Source organism: Ochlerotatus camptorhynchus, unplaced genomic scaffold (assembly GCF_037179485.1).
Source record: "Ochlerotatus camptorhynchus isolate MF236.1 unplaced genomic scaffold, CSIRO-AGI_Acam_v1.1 ptg000330l, whole genome shotgun sequence".
Taxonomy (NCBI): domain Eukaryota; kingdom Metazoa; phylum Arthropoda; class Insecta; order Diptera; family Culicidae; genus Ochlerotatus; species Ochlerotatus camptorhynchus.
This window is the reverse complement of record NW_027040818.1, coordinates 14,141,579-14,156,284: the sequence shown is the minus strand read 5'-3', so window position 1 is coordinate 14,156,284 and position 14,706 is coordinate 14,141,579. Positions and strand designations below refer to the sequence as shown.

The window sequence follows — 14,706 nt, the reverse complement described above, 5'->3', positions numbered from 1 at the left end:
AAAAAAGATAATGTATGTGCACTTTACTTCCAATATGATTGGTTTGCAGAACTTTCCCATTGATTTCTAAATTGCCATTTTTTCAATGGATCGAAAAATAATACAATATTGAATCACTATTTTTTAGACACAGAGTTTTTCGACAATAATATCAACTACCGTATAATTTGAATACATTGAAGTATCGATAACAATTTTTTGCATCGTTTTGTAATGTGGTTAGGGTTATAAAATTATTGTTCTTTAAAAAAATTGGGCATTGTTTTACCTAAAGGCGAAAACTAACACAGTGGCGAAATATAATACTTCTACCCTACAAGATGGAGCCGGTTTCAGTTTGGGCGATTGCCGATGGAGGAACATGATCGCTTGTGTTCTGGAGGCATCGATTTTGATTTTCCACGTGGTGGCATAATCAGCAAAGGCGTTAAGGCATCGTTGAAGTTTGTTCGTTATTTGTAAGTCCGTTTTCACAACTCTTGATCTGGAGCGAGCGTATCATCAGGATGCGGTGGAGGAAGCAGACATTCCCAAAACGGCGGTCATCACATCGTTTGGCTTGTTTGAGTTCACCCGCATGCAATTTGGGTTATGTAACGCAAGTCAGACGTTCCAGCGCTACATGAACCGAATCTTTGGTGATCTTGATTTCGTTGTTGTCTTTATAGATGACATATGCATCGCTTCTGAATCCCTTGCTCAACACCAGGAGCATCTACGCATAGTGTTTGACCGCCTACGCCAGCACGGACTCGTTCTAAATTTGGGTAAGAGCGTGTTTGCCCAAAAGGAAGTGGAATTTTTAGGATACCTGATCAGCAGTGATGGAGTGCGGCCGCTCCCGTCACGCGTCCAAGCCATTATGGACTACAAGAAACCGACAACAGTCAAGGAACTCCGTCGCTTTCTGGCACTCGCCAACGGCTACAAACGCTTCGTTCGTCATGCATCCGACATCCAAGCTGAGTTGCAGAAGCTTATTCCCGGGAACAGGAAAAACGACATACGTAAACTACAGTGGACAGATGCAGCTTCATCAAGCTTCGAGCGTTGTAAAAAATCATTAGCGGAGACAGCACTGCTTCACTATCCTGACTCGTCGAAACCATTAGCTCTGATGATCGATGCCTCAAATATTGCTGCGGGGGCTGTCTTGCAGCAGCTAAATGGTCAGAATTGGGAACCACTCGGATTTTATTCCGAAAAATTTTCGATGTCCCAAACGAAATACTCTACTTTTGGCCGTGAACTGACTGCGATGAAAATGTCTGTGAAATATTTTCGGCACTTCCTTGAAGGACGCAACTTCACGATCTTCACTGACCATCGCCCACTAACATACGCGCTAACAACCGATTCCAGCTCTCGGCTACCGCATGAAGAACGATACCTACGTTTCATCTCGGAATTTACTACGGATATACAACATGTCAGTGGAAGTGAAAATTACGTCGCCGATGCATTGTCTCGTGTGGAGAGTATACTAGCGCCTACTTCGGTGGACTATGAAGAAATCGGACGAAAGCAGAAAAACGACGCGGAGCTTCAGCAGTTGATGCAATCCAAATCTACTTCGCTGAAATTTGAAGCAAAACGGATGAGTGGTTGTTCTCAACCGATCTACTGTGACGTCTCGACCGGAAAACCACGACCTTTCGTTCCAAGTACTCAACGGAGAACCATTATGGAATGCCTACACGGAATTTCTCACCCAGGAGCACGAGGCAGCAGGAAGTTAATCTCCGAGCGATTCGTTTGGCCAGCTATGAACCTTGAAATAAATGAGTTTGTCAAACACTGCGTCGACTGCCAACGGTCGAAGGTGCATCGACATACCGTCTCTCCGTTGGGAAAATTTGACCTACCGAAGGCTCGTTTCCAACACCTTCATATTGATCTGGTTGGTCCTTTGCCGCTGTCACAAGGATACCGCTACCTACTGACCATGATTGACCGTTTTACCAGATGGCCCGAAGCGGTTCCACTTGTCGATATGACTGCAGCATCTGTGGCTCAAGCACTGTACTCAACATGGATAGCAAGATTTGGAGTCCCAGAAAACCTGACAACCGACCAGGGACGGCAATTTGAGTCCGATCTCTTTCGGGAGTTAACGCGAATGTTAGGTGTTCACCATATTCGTACGAATGCCTATCACCCACAAGCGAACGGCATCGTAGAACGTTTTCACCGAACATTGAAAGCATCGATAATGTGTGTAAACTCTAAGAATTGGTACGACGAACTTCCAATGATTCTTCTGGGACTAAGGGTGGCATTTAGGGACGACCTGCAGTGCTCGGTTGCGGATATGGTTTACGGTCAGGCTTTACGGATTCCTGGTGAATTCTTTCAGTCTGCACCTGGAGATATCGACCGATCGGAGTTTGCCCAAATGCTTCACCGTACGTTCGACAATATAAAACCGCACGATACTAAACGTCATGGAGAACGACAAGTTTTTGTCAACGCCAATTTGAAAACATGTACACATGTATTTGTACGAGTGGATTCTGTGAAGCGACCGTTGCAGCATCCTTATGAAGGTCCATTCAAGGTAATAAGACGAGATGATAAGTTCTTCGACGTACTTATTTCTGGAAAACAGCAGCGCATTTCAGTCGACCGAATAAAAGCGGCTTTCACTTGTAATCCGGATTTGCAGAAATATCCTCAAGATGATCATCGTACGAAAGTTACACAATCTGGACATCGCGTAAGATTTTTGGTGTAACTGGAGGGGCCCTGTGGCATCGCTCGGCAACACTGGTCAGCCTGGCTTCCATCGGGTCGTCGTCGAAGAAAAAGAACTCAAGCTGTCAATCTTTGCTACGCAGCTATCAACGCGCGAACGTGGTTGTTTTTCTATTGAAAGTAAAAATAAAGATTTTAAGTATTTCGTAACTAATCGTTCTTTATTCCGTGTCCGATCGCTACAAGCTTTTAGAAGAAGTTTCTTAGAACATATAAACAAAAATAGCGAAGGAAGATAAACCAACTCTTGACGGAGCCTTCATGCAGCCGAGTAACAAATTCAATGCGTTCACTGAGGTGCACTTGCGCACGGATCAAAATGTTATGCGCAGATTCCACGCAAAACTGAAGGATTTCGGTACATTTTAGTTTTCCATAAACCAAGCGATTTTTTTTACTTTAAATTTCAACTTTTCTCATATACAGGTATTTATTGTAGTCACTTCTTCTTTCTTTCTTACCGTCTTTAATTTGAATTGTTCCATCTCAGTGGTACAAACTCTTTACACCAGAATCCATTCATTTTCCTTTTCCTTTGTCTGTCGCTCGTTCCCAAAAAAAAAAAATTATAGGGCAAATGATTTTCCTTTCTCTGAATCTCCAACACATACAACCAACTACTAATATCATTGTTGCTCTTCCCCGGTGTGACAACGTGGATATAAAGCGTGATCTTCTTCTTTTATTACTTCCAGCAATTTGTTTTTTTTTCTGGCATTCTATGTGATTCTCTTATTAGCTGTTTGTTTTGTTGTTGTTAGTTGTCTTTCGTTAATAATTACGCTAGATTCAATAATAATCATCTTGATCCTTTGGTATCAAGCATTCTATGGCATCTCACCATCAGACGATACTTAGTACCGATCCAAAAGTAAAAAATATATAGTATAGAGGTGTATAATATAGGTGTTTTCTTTTTCTTTATTTTTTTTTTGCTAACATATCCGCTGCTTATACCGCAAACGTTTGTCTCTGTTTCGTTTTTGTTTCTAGATTTTCCATTTTACTAAGTGTTTGTTTTTCTTTCTGTAACATTCCAGCTTTCGAATTAGAAGCGAACAGAAAGTTTTGAAAACGGTTTTGATTTTTGCTTTTTTTTTCGCCAGCGACAAACATGTTCTCTACAAAGTATGATGGGTGTTTGTGTGTTTTGTTTGATTGTAATTTGACGTTTGGAACCTTCGATAACTGGGGGGAAAAGGTGCACGTCTCCTTATAATATATATCAAAAGGGTGCTTCAAATAATCGTAACCGTTTGTATCACCGTAGCCATCGGTAACGAGGTTACACGTGTGCAAAACCACTAGTGTGCTACACCAAATACGGCAGATAGGACAACGCAGAGTACTTATGAAATTTGATGTTGGTGGCAACAATCGTTCGAAATTCGAAGAAACGGTTTACACTGAAGGAACTTCCAAGGTCCAAAGGGATTTCGTACAACGAATGGGATGGGGACATTTTTTGTTTGTTTCGGGGTTCTTATGCTAAAAAATGTACCAATGATTATCGGTTTTCCTCAAAATGGATCTCCATTTGTCGAACTTATCGTACTAATTGACTTCCAAAATACTTCGCCAAACGATGAACAATACAAACATTAGGTGATTGTTGCTCACACTTATATGATATTCGAAAAAGACGGAGAGGAAGCAAGGAACTGGAAAAGGGAGGATGTGGATGGAAGGGAGAGGGGGTAGTGTGCGAACCTATACGACTAAAAATTTACAAGTGGCAGCAGCGTCGGTTGGACGCTGAGACGGCGACACCTAAATCGCACTCACTGAACCTCATCGGTCCGTTCCGCGTTTAATCCCTGATCTTATGTTGTTTTCTGTTGTCTGTTATTCAACTGTCCATACACACACAAACGCGGTCCAGGGCCTGTGGAGCGATAGCTTCTATTTACATAACTAATAACAATTATTATTATCATTATCATCATCATCCATTGATGGTTCGTTCCGTCCGTCCAAGAACGGGCTAGCGGTCCTCCCTCTTTGTATCGCTAGAACCAACCAAGGTCAACTGCCGGATCCAGAAATGCACCCAAACAAAAACAAAACGAAAAACGAAAAAGACAATTGATAATCTGTGCGAGAGATTGCTTTTACAAATTGGTAAAAATCGAATAGATTGATTACACATGATCATAGGCGATTGGGATTTTTCGATGATACTAGAATTTCCGTCGCTTCTTATTTAGTTCTTCTAGGATAAGTGGGGATATGCCAGGAAATGAAAAATTACTCGCACCAACTAACCTTGTGATACATCCCGGATCTAGTTGGACCTCCGCAGCGGATGGTGATGATCGGTGATGTTTGCATCATTCGAGTGCATCGTGTTGTAGCTCATTGCTCCGTAGATTCCGGCCCCGGACATGGCCGGCAGTTCGCGGCGGCCACTGTCCCGTTCGCCACCGGACGTGCTGCTGGCCCCACTGCGCACTATCAGAGTGCTGGTCGAAGCTTCGGCCGATGCCGCACTGACGGGCAGCACGTATCGCAGATCGGACAGTTGCTTTTTGTCGTCCTTCGTCTTGTCTACCACCATATCCGTCGAGGAACTGCTGCTGCTGCTACTCCACACCGTTCCTCGAGTGCCTTCCGTGAGGATGTATTTGAAGAATTCATATGTAGACCAACAGATGGCGGTAGCGGGCATTTGGTACAGCACCCGAGCCTGTAATCCCCTGAAGAAGCCCATGAAGCCTGCCGTATGGTAGATCTTCTTGGCCGCCTGTATGAGGCCGGTGGTCTTACCGGCACCATCTTCTTGCGTGTTCAGCAGCGTCTTGCACACATCGAGCGGTGTGGTGAGGGCTGATGCAGCCGCTCCCGCAGCACCACCCGCCAGCATATGTACCGGAGGGTTATACTTGTTGTCTTTGTTGAACAGCTTCTGGAAGAATTCGTACGTCGGGAACTGGATGGCCGAGTACGGGATGTTCATCACCAGCTGCGTCGAGTAGGATCGGTAGAAAGCTCGCATGCCTTCGGTCAGGTAGACATGGCGGGCACAGTGCAGGATCGATCTGTAGGGTGAGTTGTACATCTGAAGCCTCTGCTTGACGACGTCGGCCGGATTGGAGATGGCATCGTGCACGAGGGTGGCTAACGCGGCCGACACCATGTAGTTGATTTGATCTCGATCCGAGAAGCGCCCGATCGTCTCCTTCGAGTATTCGTACGCTCCGAAGTAGAGGGCGTGTGCGGGGCCCGCCCCGGCAACGACGGCCATCACACCGCGGAACGGTCGCAACAGGCCCTCCGTTCGGACCATGTCGCGCATCGTCGAAGCGATTGTACCGTTGGCGTGCATGTGCGTGAGCGACTGCATCCGGGTCTTGACCGAGTCCAGCGGATACATCACGCAATGCTCCATGACGCCGGCGATCGCACCGGCCGTCATGTTGGTGGCTACACTGGTCGTCGGCAGCGATTCATATTCGTCTGGATTCATGACATACACTGGCAACTGGCGGAGTGCTCTGCAGAGGGAGGCTTGGTCACACACCGGTTCTGGTCGATTTCAGTGTCGATGATGAGTTCGGAATGCCCCGGGTAGCAGGAGATTCCCACGGTAGTTTGCACTGTTTCACACGGGAGGTTCGTAAAGGGCCGTTTTACGCTAGTAGCATTTATGTATATCAGGAACAATCTGGAAAAGAAGAGAAGATAATGAATTTAGTAAATTGTTTAGTTGAATAGTTCGGTAAACATATGCAGCAATGGACCGCTTTTTCAGTGGTCTTATTGCACCAAAGAATACCTTAAACATACTTTTTGAAGATGCATGATAAAGATTTGAAATTACGGTGATGTGAAATTATTGAAAAATAAAAGTCTGATGCGGATCATTGCTGTAATAACTTTCAACGTTCTGCCTAAGCACCATTGTAGATTTATGATTTGTATTTAACCGCTTTACCATTGACATTTATTTCTGGCAATATTGGGCTAATTAAGAAGCTTTTGTTAGAACAAAGAGTAAATTAGATCTGGATTCACTTTGGAAAGTGATGCGATGTTTTAAAGACTCGTAAGAAAATAGTTCGACCCTATCAACTCAATAATGTCTGATCTTTGATCTTTTGCTCAGTAAGCAAAAACGGTCGCTATTACATAGGTCACCAAACCCCTCACATCACAACCAACTACTACTAACGATGATTGATCAAACGCGGAAGCATGAAGCTGTTCAAATGGAATCTATTTGATAAATAATGTGGTCATCGAGTTTATCATCGATGGTCGTGTTTAGCAAGAGCAGCAGAAAAATGATCACTAAGCAAAAACGGTCCCCACTAGACCACCAAGTCCCTCACATCGTGTGTTGGGTATAACCATTCATACTTTTTCGCGAGGATTCAACTAATATGATTTACGATCAATATCGATAGGTCTTTCCACAACGCACCTCACTGCCGCGGCTATGCGCCACTCTTCCAATCCACCCGATCAAGGTTCACGTCACACTATACAGACCACAAACCCTTGCACAAATACACACACAGCACACAGTGGTCGGAAATGGCAAAATCACGAACTTAATTGAATTGTGTATAAACTATTGACTTAATCTAAAACGTGTCTTCAGACAAAATGTTCACATTTTTTCACATAAGTATTGCCTACAATTTTACAATGTCAAAAATATGTCATGGCCTACTATAAATAAAAAATTAAAAACCTTTCTTTTACCCTTAAAGAGATAGAAGGATACTTTTTAGGGCAAAGCTGTAGAGCTGCTCAAAATATGAAACTGTGTGGAGAATACCAATTTTCTATGTCTAATAGTTTTGGAGATATGGATCGTTTTCTATGGTTATCCCTTTAAATTTAGTTTTTAATTACTAACTTTTTATACGAGAATTTTTCAAGCAAATAATGTTCTAGACAAACGTGAAAAAGTAAAACTGTTAACGGTGTTTAATGAGTCACGTCAAGAGAAAAACTGTTGAACTCGCATCACGGTTTTCGAAAGATTCCCTTTCTTTTCACTTGGCAACAGAGGACTCCTACATCAACTTCAAATGACTTTTAGCGAGAAAAAAAAATAGCGGTGTAGTAAATCATTATATAAGCGATTTAATAAAATTATCTTAACCAAAATAGTAGAAATTCTCATAAGTGATCATTACCAAACGTATCCCATGACAATTTATTGCTCACTGCGTGTTTATGATCATTTCTTCGATTATATTTTATATTTTTTTTGCAATACCTTTCGTACATCTTTCATAGCATCGTAATGTTTGTTTACTTTGCACGATAGGTAGCCGGTTTGACAGTTCAATAGGTAGACTTGGCTTCACTCTTGGCGTGACTCATTACACACCGACTCTATCCCTCTCCTTTACAAATGCGTGACGTAATTTATGGATGGCCCGTTAGTAAGAAGGGTCAGATCTGATCATAGATGGATTAATTCAAGTTTTTTTGCTTTCGCAAATTTCAACGTTTTTGCGATTTTTTTAGTTTGATCACGTCGGATTTTCAATCAATTCGAGCAAAACAATGTTGTTCCATCTTTGATCTATCATAACATTTTAAATGCTTCTAAACATGCAATCTCTTGGAATTTACATGAAATTCTCTTGAAGCACTCCTTATATTTTTTTCAGAAATTTCTTCTGGTGCTCTTGGAACACTACTCATAGTTTCTTTGGAAATATGCTACTTATTTCTTGCCAAACCCTCCGGGCAACTCTTTTTTGAAAATCCTTCAAAATTCGTATAAATTCTCTTAAAACAGGAGGACATACCAAAATAATTCAAAGAGATCCTTTTCCGGGCATTTTTAGAAGAATTCTGAGGTGAAATCCAAGCAAATTTTAGGAAAATACATTTCTTAATTCTAAATGGCATACCAAGAGATTTCGGAAACATGTAACAAGCAATGCTGACAAATGTCATTTTCAATGAAATATTTCACGCGAGATACCTACTTTTGTCACCATCATTGGATGAGAAAACGATGATAGAGATTTTCTTCAAAATCTCATCGATTTTTTTTTGTCATGACAGAACATGACAGTGTTGTGATCATCGCTATTACTGGCTCACTTATTGATATTATTGTTACTTGTACCGCGAAATTCTTTAAAATATATTCACTTTACTAATTACATACTGTTGCTTGCCTTAATTCGTCTAAATCAGTTAGCGAATTCTTAGAAAAATTATGAAGAGAAATTAAGAAAATTCTCTTAAGAATAATTAAGAGTGAATTTCAAGAAATTTCTGGAGGAATTTCACAAAGTGTTCTGCACAGAATTCCGAGACTTTAATGGAGGATTATTGAGGGAAATCCTGATCGTTAAAATAATTCTGAAGACTTCTTGGAATTGTTCTAATCCAATCCTGGACAAATTTGCAAGGATATCCAAAGATGAGTTCCCATGAAACAATTTAGTAAATTCAATCATCTAGCGTAACAGATCAAAATCGACACGAATCTTGATGAAACTTGCAGCACTTCAAAAGGAGCATATTTTAAACAATTGTAAAGGTAAATGATGCGTCCAGTTTCTAACTGACCCAAGCATTAACATTCGATGTATCTGACTTAATTTTTATTAAAATAACTAGATTTAATTTTATTTTAAGATTCCATTCGAATTCCCGGCTATTGCCAAACAGTTTTCGATGTCTGATTAATTCCCAATTCGCCCAGCTCAGCGGCTTCGTACATCTAAATAATTGTTGCTACCTAATAATTTTCTTCAATCCCGGTTAACTCTGTTATAAGGATTTCGACTTGACTGATTCACGGGCAACTCCATACCATAGGACGATAACGATTGTTATGCTTCATGCATTTTGCTGCGTTTCTGCAGTCAATGCGATGAAGAAAAATAATATACGAGTGCAAACATGATAATGGCTTAGAAAGCTCACAATTAACAACTGTGGAAGTACTCAAAGAACACCAAATTGAGGTCAGGTGTAAAGTTTCAGTAGGAACGTAATATCTAAAAATAAGAAAATTACAAGTTCAGTTTCGTCGGCAAAACCCTGTGGGTATGACATTCCGTTTTCTTGTAGCTTTATTGAAGATAAGCTTTTGAATATCACAGGAAGAAGATAACCTACGACCTTATCTGGCAAAGGGATAGCAACTGATAATAAAACGATCCCGGAAGTGCATTTACCAAGGAATAGAACATTTTGCCACCAAAAAAATACAAGTCACTGCAATTGCCATTTAGTTTAAAAATATAAATGCTCGTCTCGTATCCAAAAACGGGTCACATAATTCAAAAACTTTGCTTAAGATCTTGATAATTCGTGATTTATTGAAACACAAAATATGACCAACATGACACAAACAAAGCAGTATAACTCTATACGCACGCGATATCAGCATATCACCATCTCACTACACACTCACTTGCACGTGTATTCCGGTATATTCCTTGTTTTTAATCAAATCCGCCGTTCGTTCTATCCATCCAGTTCTACGAACTCCACACACTCTAATTGCTACAAGGTCAACAAAGTTCTTCGATGTTTTGCAACCACTATCCCGTGATCAATCCGTGAATTAATTACTTTCGATCGCTCTCCTGTTCGTCACTCGAGTGTAGGTTTGCAAATGAGCACACCGGCGAAAAACGACCATTCTATCCCGAGCGTGCTATCTCATCACAGGTTCTTATCAAATCACCGTAGGCAACTCGTTGCTGCGCGTTGTTATCTTGACAACAATTGCTATCAGCAAACGACCAATCGGAAACCACTCACCGCCGACCATCTCCATCATCACCATCGTCCACAGCAAACGATGCCTACTTGAGTGAGTGTTCTCTCCTGAAGTATCATCGTCGGCGTCGTCGTAGTAGTAGTAGTCGTGTTGTTTACTCGTTGACCACTTACGCGGGTAATCGCAGCAACCCAATGCTGGCTATTTCTGTACACGCTCGGCATTGTACTGCAATATAAAACCATTGACTGTCGAAATTATGTCATGGATCCGGCAAAACCAAACCATATGGTTCTTATCAGTCAAGCCCCATTGCACCGTGGTCAGTATCACAACCAACCGGCGAAACCAGACCGAAGTGGTTTTCGTTTATTGCCACAACAAAAACAACTCGTCCAGTCACTCACTCGCTCACTCACTCGGCCAATCGATCAGCTTGTGGCGGCGGGCTATGATGAAGATTACCGCGTCATCGGACAAAGTGGCACATCGGCGATTATCGTAGGTGTGTGACTTGCTGCCCGTCTCCAGACCAGACTGCGGCGCGGATACGTCGATAAAGATCACGAGGGATTATTGGGATTATGGTTGCACAAGCGATTCGCACGTCACGAGACTCCTTCACTGGCTTTCGGGATTGCACGAGAGTGCTTCCGCCGTTCGAGTCGATTATCGCGATCCTACACTTGTTCCAGCTGTGGAATGTCAATATGTATACGTACACAAATTAATGTTAGCAGCTACTGAGTAGTAGACGAATGGTGATTGGGGAATAATAACGTTCAATTATAGAGCGAGAGCAATACAATTGACACAAACAAGTGATACATTGTGCAAATGGACTGGTGGATGATGTGGTGAATGTTATTGTCGAAAGGGATGATAATGCTGATTAACAACAATACATATGTGCTAGAGTTTGGTTCTCTTCGGTACAGTTCTATGTCAGGGCTGGTAGTGGATAGTGCCGAAGAAAGTCGTCACAGTACTGGTCAAATAGTTTTAAAAAAGTGACCTAAGGTTACCCAAAAAGTGACCAAAGATATTTGACTTCAAATTAGTGTTTGCATTCAAGGGATTGATTTCCCGGGATTCCCAATTCCCGGGAACATAATTTGCATTTCCCGAGATTCCCGAATTTCACGGGAAATTCAAAGATTACTTTTAGATTCTGATGAACTTAATTTTCTCCGCTGAATTTTATCATTAGGGTGAGATGCCCAATTCAGCATAGTCATCTACCAAATCGGAGGTGTATTTCATTCAATATACTTGATATACTTGATATACTTGATCAGATAAACAGTGGCTAAGAAAAATACTTACGAGGGTATGGTTCAAGAAGCATTAACTTTTATGACCAGTCCTGTATAAAAGATCTGTCGGACCGATTTCATTTGATACCAGATGCCAGAACATTTAACAGACCTTTTATGCAAGGATAGTCATTAACAAGTTGAAAATTGTTGATTTTAGGCACGTTCCCGGACAAAAGTTTTATCTGGCCACAGCACGAGGTGATGTCCCCAGCAAATTTAAGATTGTTTTCGGGGATAAATTCACCCGGAAACTGATGATCTGGCAAGGAACTTGCAGTTGCGGACTCAAAACCAAGCTTTTCATCACCATAATATACACGCAAACCAAGAATTTATTACAATGAATGTTAGTTCCATTTCTTATCATCCTCTGTTCATGAACATCGCAGCGAATGTTAGAAGTTGACCTTGCAGGCGATGTAATGTTTTTTTTTTGTCTTCCTTATTTCGTGTCCTATCTACGCTATCGACTATACCAGTAAGCTTTTTATTTATAACATTGTAGAACGACGCACACACTTGCCTCGAATCTCTCCAGCAGAAAAAGCATACGAAGTTGAGTATGAGAGGAAATGAGAGCTTCGTGTTTGCTTTTAGGCTATCCATATTCAGAAGCATGGTCTGATAATCGCAACGTTCGTGGTTCGAGTCCAGTTGGCAACCACCAAATCCAATTTCGCGGTACCACTGGTTGGTGGGATTTGAGAAGTGGCAGCTTGCCAAGTCCGGCCAGAATAGACAATCCACCTCATGCAGCTCCAGAAAAGGCAGTATTCTTTTCCGTAGGCACTCCCTTCTGGTAAATTTGCTGGTTCATGGTCCCAGTTTCGCTTTTAATCCCACAACTGCAGATTGCTTGCCAGACAAGGAACTTTTTGGGGAATTTAAATTTCTTTTTGATTTTGTATTCTTCCGGGACTTCTGCCCAGGAATTTGATCGCAAACTGCCAGAAGCGGATAGACTGGGATTTTCGTTTTGAGCGCGCAGGATGTAAACAAATGAACTTATCCTGACAACCAATGCCTACTGTGATTCTATTCACTCTTTGCTTGATTAAGAAATTTTGAAAAAAAAAAAAATCTCAACATTTTTAATGTGTCCGCCTTTTTTTTCGTGTTAAACGTTCAAGCTTATAAACTGTTTTAAACTGGTAAAAAATAGAATAAGACATGAAGAGTCAAATATCGAGTGATCGGAATTGTTTATGCAAGATACCAGGAATTCATAAAATCCTTGAACTTCAAATTAAAAGATCCCTGACGAGATTTTGGATCATTTGACACTTGACTTTTTTTTTGAGATTTGACAAATAATCCGAAAATTTTGGAAATAAGAAAGTTTTCAATACATTTTAACTTGAGAGGTGTTAGACTAAAGAAAGGAAAACAAGTACCTGAATGAACCATTTGTTTTGAGATCTCTTAGTCTTGTCTTTGGAGATTTGTAAATATTCTTCGATTATTTTCAAGCTTTTGCACTTTGTGGAAACATGATATATTTTGGATTTAGTTTTAATTAATTCCAGATTATTTGTCTTTTTATTCGTTAAATTCTGTTGTCAATTGCATTTTAAAATAATAGATTGGGTATGATCTTCGATTAATTTGCGATACCTCTAACAACAAGCTATTAGGAAAATGATTCTACAAAAAGAACTGCAAGATGCGGGAAATTTACAAATCATAGGACTAAGATACTTTTGAAGTTATCAAGCTCAAGTAATAAGTTCCGATGTGATTTTTTTGATAAACCTTCTAGAAAAATATAAATATATAAATGGGAATATTGATCACAAGAGAATTTTAGGGTAGTTTTATACATATATTTACTTCAAAAATCAAAAGAAAAGTTAATCGATGGAGCCTTGAGTGTAAAATTGAACGCATTTTCGCTTGATGCCCTCCATCAAAGTCTTTACAGTGTCATCCGGTACCAGTTTCTCAGTTTTTTTTTCCATTTTCTTAACATGTCCTTCACGTCTTTGACTGTCTTCTTGCTCTTCCGAAGTTCCCGCTTCATTATTGCCCAGTACTGCTCCACCGGGTGCAACTCCGGACAGTTTGGCGGATTCATGTCCTTCGGAACAAAATGGACAGAATTGGCCTCATACCACTCCAGGACACTTTTACAATAGTGGCATGATGCCAAATCTGGCCAAAATAGCGGAGCTTTGTCGTGCTGCTGCAAGAACGGCAAAAGGCGCTTCTCGAGGCACTCAGATTTGTAGATCTCGCCATTTACTGTGCCCTTTGTCACGAAAGGCTCACTCCTCAGTCCGCAAGAGCAGATGGCCTGCCAAATGAGATATTTGGAGGCGAACTTCGACATTTTCTTCTTCTTAAATTTGTCGTCCACATCAAACTTGCTCTTGCCGGTGAAAAACTCCAACCCCGGAATTTGCTTAAAATCGGCTTTTATATACGTTTCGTCGTCCATCACACAGCAGCCATATTTTGTCAGCATCTTCTCGTAGAGCTTCCGTGCCCGAGTTTTAGCCGTCGATTGTTGTCGCTCATCGCGGTTTGGGTATGTAGTCCAGCTCTCTTCTTTGCATTCTGGACGTAGCTCTGCGACATGCCGATCTTTTTAGCCAAATCACGGCTTGAGACGTTGGGATTTGCTTTAATCATCCGCTTCACCTTTCCCTCCGTCTTTTTGTTCTCCGGTCCCGGTTTTCTTCCAGCTCCTTTGCCGTGGTCCAACGTCAACCGCTACTGGAACCGCTTCAACACTCTGGAGACGGTTGAATGGTGAATGTTCAACATTTTTTCCAACTGCCGGTGCGACAGGTCAGGAAATTCCAGGTGTTTGGAAAGAATTTGTTCTCTCAACTCGCGTTGGTTCACCTCCATTTTCATTGAATCGAAAAACACGACTTCGAGTTTGACAGCATGTACACAATACACATCAATGAGAAAGTG

At 41.3% G+C, this 14,706-nt stretch overlaps 1 protein-coding gene across 3 annotated transcripts in view; it reads right to left on the bottom strand.

Moving 5' to 3' along the window:
- Positions 1-3,496: 3,496 nt before the first annotated feature.
- Positions 3,497-14,706, bottom strand: part of mfrn (mitoferrin) — a 67,102-nt gene continuing 55,892 nt past the window's right edge. For 2 of the 3 annotated variants that reach the window (XM_065230534.1, XM_065230535.1), the window contains 2 exons: positions 5,020-6,418; positions 3,497-4,783 (listed from right to left, as the gene is read on the bottom strand). In XM_065230534.1, coding sequence (XP_065086606.1) covers positions 5,039-6,220 — 1,182 coding nt within the window. In that variant the 5' untranslated portion in view covers positions 6,221-6,418 and the 3' untranslated portion in view covers positions 3,497-4,783; positions 5,020-5,038. Of the gene's footprint in view, positions 4,784-5,019; positions 6,419-10,153; positions 10,359-14,706 lie in introns of those variants that run through there. The other variant, XM_065230536.1, reaches the window with a different exon arrangement.